Raw genomic sequence first — 20,970 nt, forward strand, 5'->3', positions numbered from 1 at the left:
CCTTGCCGTCTGCTAGCCGCCTGGTTAGCTCACATAGTTGAGCGACTGCCCAAGAAAGGCGGTGGTCCCCGGCTCGAGTCCCCGACCAGGACAAATTTTTCTTCAACTGCGAGGCTTTCCTTTTGAGGAACCCGTATGGGTTTCCTTTGTAGCAATCTCTACGATTGGGTGGATGTCTCATTTTCTCTTTATTAAGCTAATTAATGATGTTTTGCAGTCGTTCTCTTATTCGCACTACTTGCCTCAGCCGCATAACCAAAATGAACAATGCAACCACGTGAATGTGCTTTGACATGCAAACTGCTAACACTGACTGTAAATTTCGTATTGACTGCTGCTATTTCCCCATAGGTCCTGTCAACCACGACGGCGTGTGCCCAAATTAGCATTTTGGGCCGCACAACGTTATCAGGGTTAATGCATGTTTTCATGACAGCACCTAAATTGAGCACGATGTGTGCAGGCCGTTGCGTCTTCAGAATTGAGCTTCCATTGAAAGGAATACGCCATCCAATGAACTACCTATCTATTTGACAGGTCACACTTGAAATGAACTCAAGCTTGAAATGAGACCTTTAAAAGCTGAAATAGTTTGTAAAAATACTCGCAACGTTCCCAATAGCTTATAGCTACATTTGTTGTTGACGCCACACCTACTAAAAGTGGTCTGCTAATTGTGCCCACGACTTTCGTTGTTTGAAGACAGTCTTTATCACATGTGTTCGCTGCTGCTCACGATCTTGAATCATTCGCCTCTTTTACGAAAAAGAAAACGGGTATTTGCTACTTGCACTACTGGCTGCATAACGTATAATTGTGTATCAACAATATTTCTGCTGTCTTTCTCGTTAAGGAGCCTTTAGCACCAATTTAGTGAAAGAGACATATGGGAATCGAGAATTGCTGAGAGGTGAGCTGTAGATGTTATTTCTTTTTCTTTCAAAAATGCGAGAGAATTCACGGAATGGCTAAAACGCTTCCCGTTGCTGATCTTGAGCAACAATCTAACTCACCTACTCTCTCGTCCTTTCTTTGTTTTATTCCTTTTTTCTGCCAAAACCCAATTTGAGGTTCTCAAGCTCTGCTGTCAGCCACTGTGTCGAAACAAAGGTGAACCGATCAGCGCAAATAAAAGTGGCGCAAGAGGAGAGTGGGGCACAAGAACGAAATGGTAAGAAATACGCAGAGGAGAATGCAGGGAGCAAATAGACAGCAAGCGAGCAGGCAGGCGAACAAGCGAGTGATAGAGACAGATGAGTGAAAGAGGAGCAGGCCTAAGAAGAGCAAGAAGAGGAAGAGAGTGGAAAGGAGTAAATGAGTGTGCCGGTGTAATAACGGTATATCGGTGGAGGGGGCATTCTGGTGGTGCCGGGCGGGTGGGCTTGTGTTTTGTACTTGACAAACCTCTGTCGAGCGCGCCCAGATTGTCGGCGAGGCCGGCCTCAGAAGCGTACGAGGGGGCTCCCCTCATCGTCGAGGGGGCCGCGTAGCGCGCGGCCGGGGGTCGCGAAGCGGAGGAAGAAGAAGGTTGTTGTAGTCGCTGGGCCAGCGTCGACGAGGAGAGGAGGAGGGGCGAGGCGGGCGCGTCCAGCTGGAGAACAGAGCCCGCGAGGAACCTACTTTTGCGCATCGGCTCTCGCTTGTACTTCTCCAGCCGCTTGACGGCGATCGCTTCTAGACGCACCCGGGCGGCGGGGTAGTCCTTGAGCACGTCCCACATGTCCTGGTCAAGAGAGCGAGGAAGAGAAAAAGGAAAGAGAGAGTAAGCGGAACGGGCTGAATTATGGACCGAGGACCGAGGATGATCTAGGCGCACAAGGCACATCAAACTTACACCACGTAGAGAAAGGTGCGCTGTCAGAGGTAATTGCTCTATCTGAGTGTTTCCCAGGCGAGTTAAAAGCACCTTCGAGGGCAGTGAATCCACTCATCAAGGACGTCGGTTTACGTTGTGTCATGTATAAGCAGATTGGGTGCCGTAACATTGGGAGAGCAGTGGGGAAATGTGCATGGTAATGGGGCAATTTCGAAAAGTGTGTGGGAAATTAGTCAGGCAACAATACGGAGAAACAAATGGTCCATAGGAGCAGTTAGTAGGCACACTGTTTGTACTACTTCCACTAACTGGGCACTCGGTTTACTTGCATAGCGGACGCGTTCCCAAATGCGGGAGCGTGTATACCTGCTTGTAGAGGCAGAAGAGGTCCGAGTAGCCGACGGAGCGCACCGAAGCCGTGCGGCGGTTGCCGGCCGTTCCCATGTTGAGGATGGAGATTTCGCCGAAGTAAGAGCCCGCGCGCAGCGTCGCCAGCACCGTCTTGCCGTTGTCCGTGACCACTTGGAGCCGGCCGCGGTTCACGATGTACATCTCCTTGCCCACTTCACCTGCAAGATGGCGGCATGAGAAGGAATCGATTCAAGATAACTGCAGGCAGCAATGCTTTCACGTTGAGCTCATGTTAGAGGGAAAAAAAGCAGGTCTAGGTCGTAGCAACTTCATATTTTCGTTTTAAAGCTCCTTCTCGTAGCTAATTTTGGCCAAAATATATAAAAAAATGTTGAAATAGTAGTAACCTAAATTTAGAATGTCACCTAGTAGTTACGAGGGCAGTGATTCTTACCCGTTTTTACTAAATTTAAAAAATTGACTCGCCAACGTAGTTACAGAAAGTCTTAGGTGCACACTTCCAAAAAACGGAAAGCCATAAGAGAGAGAGAGAGAAAGAAAGAGAGAGTGAGTGACAAGAGAGAGAGAGAGAAAGGCAAAGGAAAGACAGGGAGGTTAACCAGAGATTACCTCCTGTTGGCTACCCTGTACTGGGGGAGGGGCAAAGGGATGCGATAGGTTAGAGAGAGAAAATGATAAAAAAGAACACACACACACACACACGCACGCACGCACGCACGCACGCACGCACACACGCACACACACGCACACACACACACACACACACACACACGCACGCACACACACACACACACACACACACACACACACACACACACACACACACACACACACACACACACACACACGCGCGCGCGCGCGCACGTACGCACACACACGCGTACGCACGATATACACGAACTGTTTCTGTGGGCACTGCCACGGAGTCTGCAAAGGCGTTCCTGGTGTTACGCAGTGCCATCATACAAAAATGTGACGTAGGATTGTACGTAGATTGTACAAGAGTACACTGTGTGACGAGAAGTTGCGAGAAAACTAGGTGAAGACAAAAGTATCGAACTTGGAAGGTCTGAATGTTAAATTAGATGACAGCGCAACGTAAGCTGTACGATGTTGAAGCCGATATTTAGCCACGAGCCATACCACTCACAAATTGAATTTGTTCAGTCAACAAGTTGCGTTCTCGTAGAGTAACGCACAATAGCATCGCGTACTGCATTCCCATCTTCAACGACCGGCTCTGTGACTAAGTGCCTCAGTTTACACTGCTCGTGATGCATGGAAATTCAACTATACTTCGAGCTCAGTCAGAGTAATGCTAGCTAAATTAATTATTTTACGTGAGAGACTGTTCTATTCTTGTCAAAAGGACACAATAACGTCTAGACCGACTCGCAGGACGAGGTTCCTGTTGGTCTGCCCCACCTTGCTTTTGCAAATCAAGGCAAAATGAACGAGCGTTACTGCCTGCATTACGCTTCTCCTTACCAATGTGCAGCAATGGATAAGATTGCTTTATTTTGAGTTTAGTACGAACTTTCGTGAGTGGTACGGCTGTGTGAACTTTTCCCCGAGGCTCCTATCCGTGTGCGACGACAGTAAGCAATAAATTTTAGGCTAAACGCCCCAAACACTTCTTGACTGACCAAATTATTTTTAACCAAGATTTTTATGCCAAAAAGAAAGACAGAGCAAATTTATAAGGAAAAGGCAGGGCGGTTGACCAGGCTGAGCTGTATTGGCTAACATGCACTGTAGATAGAGGAAAATGGACTGAGCTATGAGAAGAACGAGATAAGTGTGCAGTACCCTCAAAAAAATGAACTAACACGTTTTGCAGAGAGAGAAATGTGAAGAGAGGTTTTTCCTTTTTTTTTTTTTTTAACTGAAGCTTCCGTCGCTAAAGTTAAACTGCTTTTCATCACAGAATGCAAGTACAGCGTAAGCTCGCGCAGACTGAAAGAGCGATGATGTGCGACTTTTTTCTTATTGACGACAAAGCCAACTTGTCTTTGTTTCTACACAAGAAGATGACCCGTTTAACTTCTTTACGTTAGGGGCGCAGCATATTCACCCATAAACTCTAAAAAAATTTGAGATTTTTTTTTCCAGTGCTGGGTTTGCGGCTATCACACGAATGTGGGTACTATAGGTAGCGGTGTGAGCTTACTCTTCGCAGCATAGAGTCACCATGCCCCCACCTTTCCTGCAGATGTAGTCGCCAGGGCTGAAGAGGACGGGTCTCAGTCGGAGTACTAGCTCGCAGAGGAAGCCTGCCTCGGTGTTCTGGAAGATCTCGACGCGCTTGAGCGTGTCTAAGTGAACGTGGATGGCGATTTCAGCCTTGAGCTTGTCGGGAAGGCAGCCCACCGAGCGCTCCTCGTCCGAGCACTTCTGCGTCAGCCAGAGGTAGTCGAACCACCGGATCACCTTGTTCTGTAGGTGCTCCGGTACGTGACGCATTCGCATGTACGTCTTCACCGCGTCCAACTTGGCTGCAATACACGGGGATGGGGCAGGAGAAAGAGAACACGCTTAGCAGAGTCCATCACTCTGACGCCGTTATGTACAAGTGGACACGCCCATCAATACGCATAGAAAGCAGTAGAACGAGGCACGGTATTCAAGGTAGACCACGCACCGGATGAAGTTCGAAACTGAAAATGTGACTATTTAACTCTAACGCTATAAATGAAGACACAGCCTATTGTACAATATGTACATCCATTCCCAATGTATATTTATTTGAATAATACTTTAATTCTTGCATTTAGAAATGCGACGCGAGACTGGAGAAATCTTTTGTATGACACGATTATAACTGAAGTTTCCATTGTGCAAAAGTGCACGTATGTGGTAATAATTATTAGTACGAGGGCGAATCAGAAAATATTCGCCCCTATTTTTTATTAGCCCAAATAAGGTACGTACAGGTAATTACAAATATAACGTACTATTTTAAGCACCTTACAGTATCTCATCGCCACATCGTCAGCATACCGGTTCAGACATTTGTCCCATCGCAGGACTAAATTTGAGATGCCCCTGTCGTCAGTCTGCGACGCACGCGGCCTCCCCGAACGCTCATTGTCATGCAAGTCTTTACGGCATTTTGCGAACTCACAACACCGCCACCTCACACTTCTCAAGGCGAGACACCTTTTGCCAAACGTGGGGTACCTTCCCTATGGATTTCGACGGGTGTTCGTCCCTTTGCCCATAGAAAACGAGTCGCACTTCGTTGCTCGTATGCCGCGCACGTGCATAGGCACGCCATCTTCAACAACTGACAGCAGCGCCGTGCCTAGGGGCTACCGGCACATAAGTCCGGGCCGGTCCGAGGAACGTCCACCGCTGGGAATGGATATGTTGGCTTCGCATAAACAGCCGTAATTTGGCTTAAAAAAAACTAGGGGCAAAGGCTTTATGATTCGCCCTCGTACACTCCTTGAGGGGTGCACTGATTGTCAAGTTATCCACTTAAGTTATCCACGTACTGATTATCAAGTATGCCACTTATGTTAAAACAGAGAGCCACCAAGCAGAGAGCCACCTGCTTCGGAAACAAGCATCTAAGAACATTAATTTGTGTTGGTGGCCAGTGTGTGAGAATAAACATAGAACTAGCCTTTGTGGTAAACCGGTAGCTAGCTTCAGTTCCCATCTTTTCAAAACCGCATTACTCTCTTCTCTATCGCTTCTGTAGGGTATCGCGTAAACGCTTGCTGAAAGAATGAAGACAACGGCGCCGTTTTCTAAATACGCAGAGTAGCGAGACCCCTTCGAACAACACTAAGTGCAGTACATGGATGAATATTTGTGTCGGTTACGCACTGATGAGCACCTAGAGACGACGGTTAACACTGTGTAGAATTATCGCGTCACTGCGCAAAAATGTAAGCAAAATCCTTTTTTTTAACCATGTCTGGAGGGACTTTATTTCGTAAGAAACAGCGAAGCAGCGGCGAAGACCTTAGGGCACGGCTTAATGCAAAGTGCCGTCATAATCGGAGCAAGTGATGGGATTATAACTATGTCACAAAGGTGCGCAAGGATCACTAAATCTAAGGAATGCGTGCGAGAAATCAAGTAAAGAAATGAAACACGGCTTAATGCAAAGTGCCGTCATAATCGGAGCAAGTGATGGGATTATAACTATGTCACAAAGGTGCGCAAGGCTCACTAAATCTAAGGAATGCGTGCGAGAAATCAAGTAAAGAAATGAAACAAAACTTTCCGTTTATTGACGGCATTAATTATATGCTTTCTTTTTTTTTCTCCTATAAAATAAATATCGAATTCACAATTACGAATAGCGTCACCAAAGCTTTGACGCCCTATAATTGTCAATGGTGCGCACCACTCTATCTTAAACATTCAAACTATCGCTGCATGAGATGCATATAATCACTGACAAACTGCTGCGAAGCCTTCTTGAACAACATTCAGCAATTGTTACTCCTTCTGGAATATTGCCTTTTTGCTTGGCAGCTGCATAATATAAAGACCTTTGAATAGGAACTACCTCAAGTGCAGCAGCATACCAAGCTTCGCTTTGTTGATACCAGAAACAGTCGCGCAGTGTGTTCATTCAGACTCACGCCTGCAGCATTTATGCAGGACGCGCACAATTATCCCGCGCGGACGATCTTAATTGAATCAAGCCGCAGCGCGGTCAACCTGCGGAGCGGAGGTCGTTTATTGAAGCCTCCTCCCTTCACACCGGCTATACGTGGCTGCAGCCTTGCACACGCAGCATGGAGTTGCGGTAGTGCTTTCGTTTTGCTGTGTACGCTAAGGAATGCGCAAGGCGCCATTTTTACAGAGCAGTCCCCTGTTAAAGGGAACAAGTGAGTGTAAAGCACGTGAATTTGTTTTTCTCTCTGGGAAGTGTATAATCACCAGGATTTGTAGCAGATAATTTGTACTTAGTGGCGCTGGCTCCTTTGTGCACGTATGTGCAGTGCAATGGCATAGCTTTCTCAGACATTTGCAGCTAGAGCGCCAGCAAAGTCAAAGGCCGACATTAGAGTGTTACCCTTAACCTTGGACCACCGTGTACGTTTGAAGTTCAAGAGGTTTTTCATACGCGCTGTGTGATCAGCGGAATCTATTGTGGCAAGCCTCCTGATCTATAAACACCAGAAGTGCGAAAGAGCTTCGGAGCTGTCCGTTAATGCTCCCCTACCGGTGCTTAAACAATCGAATTTTTTATCATCCCAAAAGTTATTTTTAAACTAAACTCCTTCTCGAAATCCCCCCCTCCCCACCGCTCTTTCCCTTCACAAGTGCAAGGCAGCCAACTGGGCTCGGCCTGATTGAGATCCCTTCCTTTCCTTGCCTGCTTGTACCAATAGTGTTAAATTCAACAGCGCTGACACCACAGAACCGCTGAACTAGTTTGCACTCCCGCTTACCTGTTTTCTCATTCTATGACCCCAAGTGCACGCTTACGTGGTTACATGTCTGTGCACACCGCGTTTCACAAGAAGCGACACGGACAATAAGAAAACAATGGAAATGTAGACATAGACAGATACACAGCTTGCACGATGCAACACTATTCTTTAAACCTCGTCTGCTAGTAGGACCGAGAGAGGCCAGCACACCAGGACAGTTATTTTTCTTTCACAGTACAGAAAAAAAAATTCATAATCCTTAACTCTTCGCGCATCTTATTCTTAAGCGCGTTCCGTCCTTCTGACTTGTCAGCAAATGTCGCAACTCTGATCATGACAGTGACAGTGACAAGAACTTTATTAGAGTGTCCTGAGGAACTTGATTGGGGGAACCGAAGGTTCCCCGATCAAGTTGGTGGCTCCGCCCACGACGGGACAGGGAGATGGTGACTCTCCGCGACGTCGCGGGCCCTCTGGACGGCCTGTAGTTTGTTTGGGAAATCCCAGCTCTTCAGCAAGGCGTCCCACTTGGACTGGTTATGAAAGTCGGAGCCTGCGTTGTACGGGCACAGCCAGAGCATGTGGTCGAAGGAGCAGCACGCGTGACCGCATTTGCAGCATGATTGCGGAAAGTTCTGATCTATCCAACTAAACGCTCTCGGGGTGAGGTACGATCTCGTCTGTAAAAGCCTGAAAGTAACAGCCTGAGCCCTGTTCAGTTTCGGGCTGGGGGGAGGAAATTTTCTCCTGCTGTGTCTGTAATGTGACGTAATTTCGTGAAAGGTTGTAAGTTTATCTTTGAAGGGGCAATCCTGCGGGAGAGCCGGACCGCTAGCTCGGGCGCGGTTCGTGAATTCACGCGCCAGGCAGTTGGCCCGCTCGTTAGGGTTGCAACCCGCTCGGTTAGTTACATCGTCCATGTGGGCCGGGAACCATGCTATGGTATGACCTGCAGTTTCTTCTCGCGTATTAATACGAAAGCATCTGTTAACGATGTCGGCTGCGTGTTTACAAACTAGAGCGGACGAGAAAGCCCTGACCGCCGTGCGCGAGTCGGAGAAAATGGACGCCGGGCCTTTTGCGGCTTGAAGAGCATATAATCGCTGTATATGCTGATCATGAGTGCACATAATCAGTGGCTCAGTTGCTAGCATGGCCTGTTATCACATTTCGTGCACACCCACCAGGGGTGCTATGCAGGATGCCCAGAGCTTCTCGCTGGTCTGAGTTGTTTGCTCGAAAGGCAGTCAGTGAACAAAGATAGCGCGAGACGCTCGAAAGCAGCAGCCAAAAAGTTACAGCGGCACTTAAGTTCCTTACGTGCATTAAATGCAAAAGCAGTACGAATCTTCCGCGCGATACTTTTCGCTTTGTCAGGTGCTCGAACTGGGCAAAGTAAATTTTTTGGGTGTGGACAGCCCAAGATTTTCGGGTGGGTCCAGTCTGTTTTGGGAGTGGACGACGCCGCTTTTGAACATGGGCCAACTCAATTTTCGAATCGGGCAAACTCAATTTTTGGGGCTGTTGGCCACGGCGTTCGCCGGACTGTTCAGCGTGGGATTTCGCAGTGCGAGCCGCAGCAGGTCCAGAGCCGGGATCGTGACCTCATCACTTGGTCACATGGGTTTTGGTGCCATCAGATGTTAACGCTGGACAGACGCTGGATGTTGCGCTTCACGGGGTATATAATGCGTTCGCATTAATAAGATGTCTAGGTACGGCCACGTATGTAAATCTGCGTGCGCCCTGCGCACACCGCTTCCTCGTTTCCAGCACACAATACTGGCCAACGTTACGCACTAGCGCCGCTTATTGTTATCCAGGCGATATCGCGATATCGCATTAGCATGACTTTCCCCCTATCTATCTACACACTCGGCGCAAGCCGCTTGCCGAGCTTTTCTGGGGCGCGTCACAGGCGTGTCTCCTCTTTCGGACATTGTCTGTCTATCCACAGTCGAATGAGCACAGTGAAGACGGGTCACATTCTCACGTCAACGCTGTCCTTTCTTTCGAATACTTTAAAAAGATCACATTTTTCGATAACTTACTTGCACAGGTAATGCACTGGGTGGAACGATAAACCGATGAAAGAAGGCATCGACGGTTTGACTACGTGACACCTTCGTCTTCATTCGCCTGTGACGTAACGCCCAAGGGATGATAATCCAAGAGTGAATGTAGATAACCCAGAGAAACAAGAGGTAGGCTGTGGATTGAATTGTGTGTCTCGATACCATTAGCTCATTCATCTGTGGGGGTCGCCGGAGCTCGCAGTGATCCCCAACTTTGCCAAACTCGTGTGCCATTGTGCATAGCACCCCAGGCCCATTGTTGCAGTTCCACTTCATACAACAGAAAACCCGGACAGACCTTCGCTCCTGCGTCCACCCAACGACGTAACCCACTTTTCCCGAAGAAAAGAAAGCGAACCCTAGGAGGCCATCAAATGTAGTCGCATCTGAAATTCCATTTTCTCGGGACCGGCGCCCGTAGTGGCTACCGTGGTCGAATAGCGGACGAACAGTTGGTCCCCACCAACGCTACCTGCCTCCCGTTCCCCCTCTCGCCCTCACCCAATAGCTCCGACATAACGAAGTTCAAACCTCGTTTTCCAGGGACGCAGAACGCCGAGAGAAACACGCCGCAGTTGCGTACGACACGCGGCAGCGGCGGCATCGGCGCTGCGAACTCTCCCGCGGGATGGGAGCACAGGGCGCCATTCCGGGAGTGCAAAGATTGCGATTCGAGCAAGCTCGAGCGCCCGCGCGCTGACCCAGCATGCGGGAGTCGCCGTACACGGCGAGTGCTTATGCAAACGAGCGCGCGCTGCAGCCAGATTGCCTCATTTGCTCGCGAGAACTCTCGGCAAGAGTATCGGGAGCGGGGATCAAGCGAGAACTAGACGAACAGGCGCCATGAAAAGAACAAGACCCGATTCGCCCGCTCGGGGGAATTAGAATAATCTGACGAAGCTGTGTGCATTTATGGCGCGGCCCGACCTCCGGAGCACGGATTGCTGCTCCCGATCACCATAGTCGCATGTGCGCGCCGATGTGTGCACTACACTCGTGTTTAATTAACGGCGATGTCATTAGCACTGCGCGCTCACTGTTCGCCCCGCGATTATGCCGGGACCCATACCTAAAATCTGACTTTCCTATCTTTTTTTTCGCGTCTTTCTGCGTATGCGCGTGTATTCTGGAAGAGTGAGCTAGATCGTGGCCCTGGGAACTTGATAATCCTTGTTCATATTTGACTGACTCTCGCGCTAGACGTAAGCGTGCTGCGCGAAATTTTGTCACGCTGGTGCCATGAGACAGCTAACACGTTTGCTTCCACGTCATTGCCCGAATGGCATATAGGAGCGATACAGTGAGCGAACGGAGCACTCCGACGGTGAATCGAGCTGGAGATACAGACGACTACGACGGGTCACGCGCATTCGGGTGAGTGGGTCAACAGCCGCGACACACTTCGTTACCGCGATGACAGGATGAATGTCTAAAGGAGCTTGTCAGCCCTTTATATGCGATTCAATTAAACGGTTAATTTGCATCAGCTCGCAGGCACGACTTGACCGCGTGTTCCTATTTCTATAGCTGGACAGAACCAAGGTAATGTTGTTTGCCGTCATTTGGAGATACTCAAGTTATCTCTTGCATTCCGCCTAGTTACATAATTAGTCTTAATTAAATAATAAAGTTATCCAGTAGCATAATTATATGAGATGAGATGAAAAGTGTCAATGAGAAAATTGTAGAGTAACATGAAAAGCTCCCGATATAGCTTTCTGTTGCTCAATGCGTGCTACAGAAAAGTGTTTTTCTGAGCATGAAAGAAGCCCGCGAATACAGGCAAAGTGCCAGTCGCACGGCAATTGCCGAGAAATGCGAATACTTTGCTGATAAATGGGTTGGCTTTCCAGTTATTTTACAGCGAAGCTGTTAGCCTCTGTTTGGTTACTGTTTGGTTACAGTTTCGCGTTACTGTGTCAATTTTCTTTTTTTTCCCCATTTTTTTTCCTCTTCTTCTTCTTTCTCCTTTTATTCCCTTTACCCCTTTCCCCAGCACAGGGTAGCCAGCCGGGACTTACACTGGCTAACCTCCCTGTCTTTCCTCTCCTTTGTCTCTCTCTCTCTCTCTTGGTCGACATTTTTCGGGCCCGCATGCGGGGTGCTCACACAAAAATGTAGGCCGATCCCAGAGACAGTGCAAAGAAGTGGGAAGCGCACAGTGCGCTGCTTCTCCAAGAGGCATCACATGACGTCATCAGGTGACATCATCACTTGACGATGATGTCATTGCGTGACGTCACGTTTGACCTGTCGACGTGATCACTTGACATTACCAGGTGATGTCGTGACGTGACGATTCCCTTACCACGTAATGTTTGACATGTTGATGTTCTCACGTGACCTTTGATGTGATGACATCATCACGCGACGTTTGAGGTTATGACATAATCACGTTCGTCATCAAGTCAAACGTGACGTTTCCACTTGATCACATGGGTTTTGGTACCATCGGATGTTAACGCCAGATTTTTAACTTCATGGCCCATATAATTATTTCGTATTTATAAAGAATACCCCGTTCAGCACTGGTAGTGGCGGATTTTCACAGCTTCGCTGGACATCCGCTTTAGCAAGGCCGGGATGTCGAGTCATTTTTTTTCTTTTTTTGCGCTTAGTTCGCATAAAACGACGTTTCCTTAACAAAGTAAGTGGAACGACAGCGCATTTTTAGCGCAAGTTTGATGGAGCGTATTTCTTGAATGGTGTCATCCACACAATTCTCTTCAAGTGAATATGCCTCGCAGTCTCGCTCGTTAGAATTTGCAAATTGCAATATGTACCACAAAGTAAACAGATAAATACTTAATTAGAAAATTTTTGTTGTTTAGTCGTTATGCATTTCAATTTCTTGTGCAAGTAATGTCCGCCTCTTCGAGTAGACCAGTTCATGCACTAAAATTGTGCTATCTGCCAAGAATCTGCCGTAGGAGATTTTTTAATTTTCTTCAGGTGTTCGCTGAAACACCCTGTATATAAAGAGGAACAAGTTTTTTGGATCGGATGAAAATATGGCACAAAAGGCACAAAAGACACAGAAGGCTTTTATGAAGATTTCTTGTCGACTTTCCGATCGGGCAACAGCTGCTTCCTTTTAGAAATAAGAATGAATCAAAGTAAGAAAAACATACAGGTCAGCGCCAGAAGAAGAAAAACAAAACCTTCAGTACAAACTCTTGGCCACAGTTACCCGTCATGCTTGCAAGACAAGGGAAAAAAAGAATAAGAAAACAACAGACCTCAGCGGTTCCTGTGGCTCTGAACTCCTTAACTGGGATATAATAATTATCCCATAGTGAAAACGAGAGATGAATACAACTAAAGTTTATGGACACGTCTATTACGAGAAAGTATTAAAGCATTCCACAAAAGGTGGCACAACAGTAATTATTATAGGCAACCCTTCCTTTAGCGTAGTTATCACTGACTATGTCTGCATGAACATCAGTGTTTCAAATGAGAATAAACAAGTTTTTAGAACTGTGCGGGAAATTTAAAAAAAAAGTGCTATATTTTTCACTTTAACTGCACAGTATTAGCGGAGGTGGACGTCATAAAGTAGGGTAAGACATTCACTACAAAGTCCTCACCTTTTGCACCTGTTTCATGACAACTCTGCCAATAACAGCACACCGATTACACGTATATCTGCGTGGTGCTGTCCCACAGTGTGTTACTGAGAACAATGGATAAACCTTATATAACAACGCCCTGCTTCCCGTGTCAAAATTACGTGTCACAGGTTAACGCAAAAGTGGATGGAGCTAATCTGCGGGTGGCAGAGTGTATCGCAAATATCAGTGATATACCAGAATAGGATGTCTGAATGAATATGATGGTCTTAGGATGTCTGGTAATCACCATGCCCTTTGCTCTGGCTTGTCGTTATGCCTATGTAACGAGGAGCTTTTTGTGCGAGCGCCTTTAACACTAAGCGTACGTTCTCTCTCCACTTCTCTGATTTTCCTCTCTCTATCTCTCTCTCTCTCTTGTGTTTTTCTGCGTTCGTGACCTTCCCCCGATGCTCTTATGTCCCCAGCTATGCACAGTCTCCCTGCATCGCCCCCCCCCCCCCCCCCCCAATGACGAGCAGTGCCTTACTCCACACCTGGTTAAGTCAAGGTCACTCACGGCGACAAAAGCACTTTGACCGTGGATACATGCCTTACGTGCGTTACTGGAGCCTTGAAGTCCACGGACCACAGCGAGCGACTGTAGTTTCGATGTGCATTTCTAAACGAAGCGACATACGCAGTTTTTTTTCTTTCGTTTTTTATCTTACCGTAACTTAATCTAATTTCTCTGCGTAAGGTAGCGAAGCGAACGTGCCTCTGGTCGACCTGCCTGCATTTCCTTCACATCTTTTTCTCTTTCCTTTTCTTAGTCTCCTATGCGCTTGACCAGTTGCAATGTAGCAAAATACTCCTTTGATGGTAACCACTCTAGATTTTATTATATTTCTGAACACTCCCTCTCAACTACTCGCACGAGTAAAACATTATCGATTATAATCAGTTGAATTTCCCAGCAATATGTCATCATCATCATCATCAGCCTGGTTACGCCCACTGCAGGGCAAAGCCTCTCCCATACTTCTCCAACTACCCCGGTCATGTACTAATTGTGACCATGTTGACCCTCCAAACTTCCTTATCTCATCTGCCCACCTAACTTTCTGTCGCCCCCTGCTACGCTTCCCTTCCCTCGGAATCCAGTCCGTAACCGTTAATGACCATCGGTTATCTTCCCTCCTGATTACATGTCCTGCCCATGCCCATTTCTATTTCTTGATTTAAACTAAGATGTCATTAACGCGCGTTTGTTCCCTCACCAAATCTGCTCTTTTCTTATCCCTTAACGTTACACCGATCATTCTTCTTTCCATAGCTCGTTGCGTCGTCCTCAATTTAAGTAGAACCCTTTTCGTAAGCCTCCAGGTTTCTGCCCCGTACGTGAGTACTGGTAAGACACAGCTGTTATACACTTTTCTCTTGAGGGATAGTGGCAACCTGCTGTTCATGATCTGCGAATGCCGGCCAAACGCACCCCAGCCCATTCTTATTCTTCTGATTGTTTCACTCTCATGATCCGGATGAGCAGTCACTACGTGTCCTAAGTAGATGTATTCCCTTACCACTTCCAGTGCCTCGATGCCTATCGTAAACTGCTGTTCCCTTCCGAGACTGTTAAACATTACTTCAGTTTTCTGCAGATTAATTTTTAGTCCCACCCTTCTGCTCTGCCTCTCCAGGTCAGTGAGCATGCATTGCAGTTGGTCCCCTGAGTTACTAAGCAAGGCAATATCATCAGCGAAGCGCAAGTTACTAAGGTATTCTCCATTTACTCTTATCCCCAATTCTTCCCAATCCAGGTCTCTGAATACCTCCTGTAAACACGCGGTGAATAGCATTGGAGAGATCGTATCTCCCTGCCTGACGCCTTTCTTTTTTGGGATTTTGTTGCTTTCTTTATGGAGGACTACAGTGGCTGTGGAGCCGCTATAGATATCTTTCAGTATTTTTACATACGGCTTGTCTACACCCTGATTCCGCAATGCCTCCATGACTGCTGAGGTTTCGACTGAATCAAACGCTTTCTCGTAATCAATGAAAGCTGTATATAATGGTTGGTTATATTCCGCACATTTCTCTATCACATGATTGATAGTGTGAATATGATCTATTGTTGAGTAGCCTTTACGGAATCCTGCCTGGTCCTTTGGTTGACGGAAGTCTAAGGTGTTCCTGATTCTATTTGCAATTACCTTAGTAAATACTTTGTAGGCAACGGACAGTAAGCTGATCGGTCTATAATTTTTCAAGTCTTTGCCGTCCCCTTTCTTATGGATTAGGATTATGTTAGCGTTCTTCCAAGATTCCGGTACGCTCGAGGTCATGAGGCATTGTGTATACAGGGTGGCGAGTTTTTCTAGAACGATCTGCCCACCATCCTTCAACAAATCTGCTGTTACCTGATCCTCCCCAGCTGCGTTCCCCCTTTGCATAGCTCCCAAGGCTTTCCTTACTTCTTCCGGCGTTACTTGTGGGATTTCGAATTCCCCTAGACTATTATCTCTTCCATTATCATCGTGGGTGCCACTCGTACTGTATAAATCTCTATAGAACTCCTCAGCCATTTGAACTATCTCATCCATATTAGTAATGGCATTGCCGGCTTTGTCTCTTAACGCATACATCTGATTCTTGCCTATTCCTAGTTTCTTCTTCACTGCTTTTAGGCTTCCTCCGTTCCTCAGAGCATGTTCAATTCTATCCATATTATAGTTCCTTATGTCAGCTGTCTTACGCTTGTTGATTAACTTCGAAAGTTCTGCCAGTTCTATTCTAGCTGTAGCGTTAGAGGCTTTCATACATTGGCGTTTCTTGATCAGATCTTTCGTCTCCTGCGATAGCTTACCGGTCTCCTGTCTAACGGAGTTACCACCGACTTCTATTGCGCACTCCTTAATGATGCCCATAAGATTGTCGTTCATTGCTTCAACACTAAGGTCCTCTTCCTGAGTTAAAGCCGAATACCTGTTCTGTAGCTTGATCCGGAATTCCTCTATTTTCCCTCTTACCGCTAACTCATTGATCGGCTTCTTATGTACCAGTTTCTTCCGTTCCCTCCTCAGGTCTAGGCTAATTCGAGTTCTTACCATCCTATGGTCACTGCAGCGCACCTTACCGAGCACGTCCACATCTTGTATGATGCCAGGGTTAGCGCAGAGTATGAGGTCTATTTCATTTCTAGTCTCGCCGTTCGGGCTCCTCCACGTCCACTTTCGGCTGTCCCGCTTGCGGAAGAAGGTATTCATTATCCGCATATTATTCTGTTCCGCAAACTCTACTAATAACTCTCCCCTGCTATTCCTAGTGCCTATACCATATTCCCCCACTGCCTTGTCTCCAGTCTGCTTCTTGCCTACCTTGGCATTGAAATCGCCCATCAGTATAGTGTATCTTGTTTTCACTCTACCCATCGCCGATTCCACGTCTTCATAGAAGCTTTCGACTTCCTGGTCATCATGACTGGATGTAGGGGCGTAGACCTGTACAACCTTCATTTTGTACCGCTTATTAAGTTTCACAACAAGACATGCCACCCTCTCGTTAATGCTATTGAGTTCCTGTGTGTTACCCGCTATATTCTTATTAATCAGGAATCCGACCCCTAGTTCTCGTCTCTCCGCTAAGCCCCGGTAGCACTGGACGTGCCCGCTTCTTAGCACTGTATATGCTTCTTTTGGCCTCCCAACTTCACTGAGCCCTATTATGTCCCATTTACTGCCCTCTAATTCTTCCAATAGCACTGCTAGACTCGCCTCACTGGATAACGTTCTAGCGTTAAGCGTTGCCAGGTTCATACTCCAATGGCGGCCTTCGCAGCTGCTGGGGACTGAGGGCCGGGGTTTGATTGTTGTGTTCATATAGGAGGAAGTGGCCAAATACTGCACCAGGGTGGCCAATCCTGCTCTGGTGAGGGAGTGCGTTGCCGGTTCTGGTCACCGGGATCAGGCCACACTCCAGGCCTGTTTATGCAATTTTATCAACACGCGGATTTTTTTTTTATCTGGTGGAAAATTGCGTGGCACCGGGATTCGAACCACGGACCTCTTGCACACGAGGTGGGTGTTCTACCTCTACGCCGCCGCTGCATCTCCTACGCCACCGCTATATGTAGAAGTATCTCAATCAATATGTACAAGTAGCAATATGTACAAGTATCTTAATCGGCTGCATTGTACTTCAATGCTTTAGTATATATATATATATATATATATATATATATATATATATATATATATATATATATATATATATATATATATATATATATATATATATATATATATATATATATATATATCTTGTGCAAGTGGTGTGCTACAACTAACTGAAAATGTTCTCCAAACTGTGCAGCAATTGCGAGGCAACATCATACGACTTTTGTTGGTGTTGTTGTCAACGTTGCTCAAACCAAATTTTGACATGGCCGTCTCTCTTGTTAAACTTTAACAGTCATACCTAAAATACAAGTCACTAAACGAGCGCAAGAGTGTTTCGGCGCTAGCACTTGGGGTCTAATCAACCGTCATTGCATCTTTAAAAGACACGGACAGAAATATAGGAGCGCTTCCGGACATGCATATCTATTGTGCACTGTGAGTAAAAACCAACAGGTCCGAGCTCGGCAGCGCAGTACAGAAACGCGGCGCACATACCGCGAAGCAAGCCACCAATACTTCGTTCTCAAGTTTGTTAGCTGCTGTACGACTTAGCAGACACGCATTGATGCACTGTTGCAGTGGTTTGCGTGACCCGCCTTCATCAAGATGGCTGGGACGTCAGGCGGAACTGAAAACTTTCAACAGTGTGTTTTGCGTTTCATTTCGTTCCGTGATTTTCTCTCCTAACCGTTATCCTTTAATATGTTACTCTATGTAGATACTAACGAGCATCACGTCTGTAGTATCTGTTACGCCATCAGTACATGCCGCTTCCATTGCGTTAAGTTTTCGCTCCTTCTTCTAGATACTGTACGAGACTACCTTTCGTCAAGCTCCTCCATTTTTTCTCCCATTTGTGCTGCATTCGACTTGTTCGTACTACTTGGTACCTAATCTTCACGTATATCTTCTTTCTCTCTTCTCCTATTGTTCTGTGGCACCAATTCTTAGAGGAAATTTTACTCGTGGACATACAAATCTCTGCAATATCTGTTAACGAAAAAAGATTAACTGACATTAACGTCCTACGTTGCTGACGAACATAAGGAGTCCGAGCTGTGCCTTGTTCCTTCGTTACTATTTTTTTTTAATCTCCCACGAAAAGCTACTGGGAAGAGCGGAATGACTGCTTTCACGAGAACGGCGCAGCAGCATACAACAACACTTGCTTTGTATTGTTCTTTTTTTATCATTTTATGTTTTTTGTATTTTCTTGCTCCGTAGCAATGAACGAAAACTCTCGAAGCAGTTTTAGCGAAGGCCGGAAACTATTTAGAGGCAAGTGAAAGAGCTTGTTCAGAAATTCCGGTTTCCGCAGCGCTTGCTGGAACGGAAGGAAAAGATACGCTTATTTTCTCTGGCGTCCGCAAGGGGCCCGCTCGAGAAAGTCGCACTTCCTGTCCGCGAAAGCGAGAAGCCATGCTTGAAACTCGACACAGAGGAGCAGACGAAGAAGGGCGAGGCTGGGTAAACGACGAGGCCCGTGAGAGGGCAGATAGAGACCACCGCTGAACTAACGAGACGAGGAAACAGCTCGACTAAAAACGGATGCAAGTACGATGTAGCACATACCTTTTATTGTTTATTTTTAAGCTTTAACAGACACATATGCGTTTTCCAACCTCTCCGCCTTATGTATCCCACTTAACCATGTCCCCACAAAAACATCTTATGAATTATTTTTAGGGCACTTTTTTTTTAGAACAGCTACAGTGTTTGCCACATGATAAGTTGCCTTTCTTTCTTTCTTTCTTTCTTTCTTTCTTTCTTTCTTTCTTTCTTTCTTTGGCGTTTTGTGCTCTGAGTATTTTTGTGTTTATGTCATCTTCGCACGTGTTTGTTCTACCTTCTTGGTGATCTGTAACGTGTGACATATATTTTTGTATTTCTCATGTGAAGAGGAGTAGGCGGCGCCACCTTTTGATGACAACGCATTCTCAAATAGTCGCGTGAGTGAGTGAATAAACTTTATCTGAGAGACCAAGCTGTTGGTGCCCGGAAGTGGGCGGCTACCCTATTCTAGGTAGACGTGGCAGTGTGTCGATAACCTAGCCCTAGCCATGTTAGTAAATAAATAGCATGAAGGAGCACACACAATGACCGAAAGCATTTCTTTGCAAATATACACTTTATTTATTTTCACTGTTTATGTTATGCGAAAATTTTGACGTCGCCTTCAGCGTACTCGAGAGATTACCTTTTTTAAAGCAACATACTTCTTGCGTTCCGTGCGTCAGTATTCAGCTGTTCAAGAATGTAGCGGGAAAAAAAAGAAAAGAAAACAGAACAAAAGGGCATGACTATGTCGACTTAGCTGGAGAATTAGCTAAAAGTGTAAGTGGGCTCCCGTATCCGGGAAAAACCGAGCGATGAGAATAAGAAATAATGTTATGTAGAAAAACTTCGTGCTTGCACTCACGGTGTTATGTTGACAGTCACAACAATATCCTTGCTTAGCTTACCTCGGTTTAAATAATTAATTCGGCGAATTAGCTTGGCTGAAGAGTTTCTGTAAAGATGCACTGTTTCGCAGAAAAGTATGCAAATAAGAAAAGAAGTAAAGAACCTGTGAAGAACGGTCTCGTCGAACTTTTTCGGAAGCGCTGGCGGGCACGAACCAAGTGCGTGTGGAGTTCCGAGTTCCTCCTATTTCTTTCGCCTACACCCCCCCCCCCCCCCCCCTCGTCGTTCTTTTTTTATGCAGCAGGCGTAGTTCATGTCTAGCGAGTTCCACATCTGTGTGGCATTAGTTTTAGCCCTGGACGTTCGCTTTCGCGCGCGCGGCGGTGCGTTCGCCTCGGCACCCGCATAGGAGCGAGTGCCGGCACCATAAGGTGCCCTGTCGGAAATGTCGTGTTTCGCGCGCCCGCTTTGAAATATGCGCTGTCTCCTCTCTGAGTGTGACGGAGAACTCCGCCAAGGCGCCAGGCGCTTGCGAAGTGCAGGACACCCCCATCACCGCACCTGCCTCCCCGCAACTTTGGCGGCGCGAGAAAGAATCTGCAGCTACTGCGCATGTCGGGGATGCTTGATGATGCGATGTCAGGAGGAAAGCCACACACAATGAGCGACAGACTGCGCTTTTCGAGTTGCTGCATAGACGGCGAGAGGGAAGGCAAAAAGAAACGAGACAACAGACACAAGAGAGAGGTGGAAGGAAAGAGAAACTGATGTAGGCAGAACGAAAAGTAAGGGAGACGGAATCGATGGAAGGAAGTAAAAACATAAGCAGGTCAGGTGCGCCAAGGAAAGCGAGATTTCTATTTTTTATTGAGAATTGCCGGCCTGCACTTGAGACGCGACGAAATATTTGTAAATCTCTAGCTGCAGCAGCCACGTTTAAATGAAAGTGAAGAATGGCAAAGAACGTATACATCCACAATGGAATAGAATATGATCTAAGGGCTCTAGATCACGCGCATTTGCAAGATATAAGACTGTCAATATGTATGTTGATGAGTGTACCCCTATAATAATGCCTCAAGGAAACTCGTGAGCTTTTCGTCGATTTCTCCAATGTTGCACTCATTTACTGCGACAACATCGGGATCTCACGTCTTACACCGCCGTGTTATCAAA

General features: G+C 46.6%; 1 protein-coding gene across 1 annotated transcript in view; it reads right to left on the bottom strand.

Annotated features, from left to right (window-relative positions):
- Positions 1-20,970, bottom strand: part of LOC126542191 (cyclic nucleotide-gated channel alpha-3) — a 382,044-nt gene that overhangs the window by 16,159 nt on the left and 344,915 nt on the right. The window contains exons 2-4 of the mRNA XM_050189143.3: positions 4,390-4,683; positions 2,183-2,385; positions 1,621-1,723 (exon numbers count right to left, since the gene is read on the bottom strand). Coding sequence (XP_050045100.1) covers positions 1,621-1,723; positions 2,183-2,385; positions 4,390-4,683 — 600 coding nt within the window. The remainder of the gene's footprint in view (positions 1-1,620; positions 1,724-2,182; positions 2,386-4,389; positions 4,684-20,970) is intronic.

The sequence above is a fragment of the Dermacentor andersoni genome, chromosome 2 (assembly GCF_023375885.2).
Source record: "Dermacentor andersoni chromosome 2, qqDerAnde1_hic_scaffold, whole genome shotgun sequence".
Taxonomy (NCBI): Eukaryota; Metazoa; Arthropoda; class Arachnida; order Ixodida; family Ixodidae; genus Dermacentor; species Dermacentor andersoni.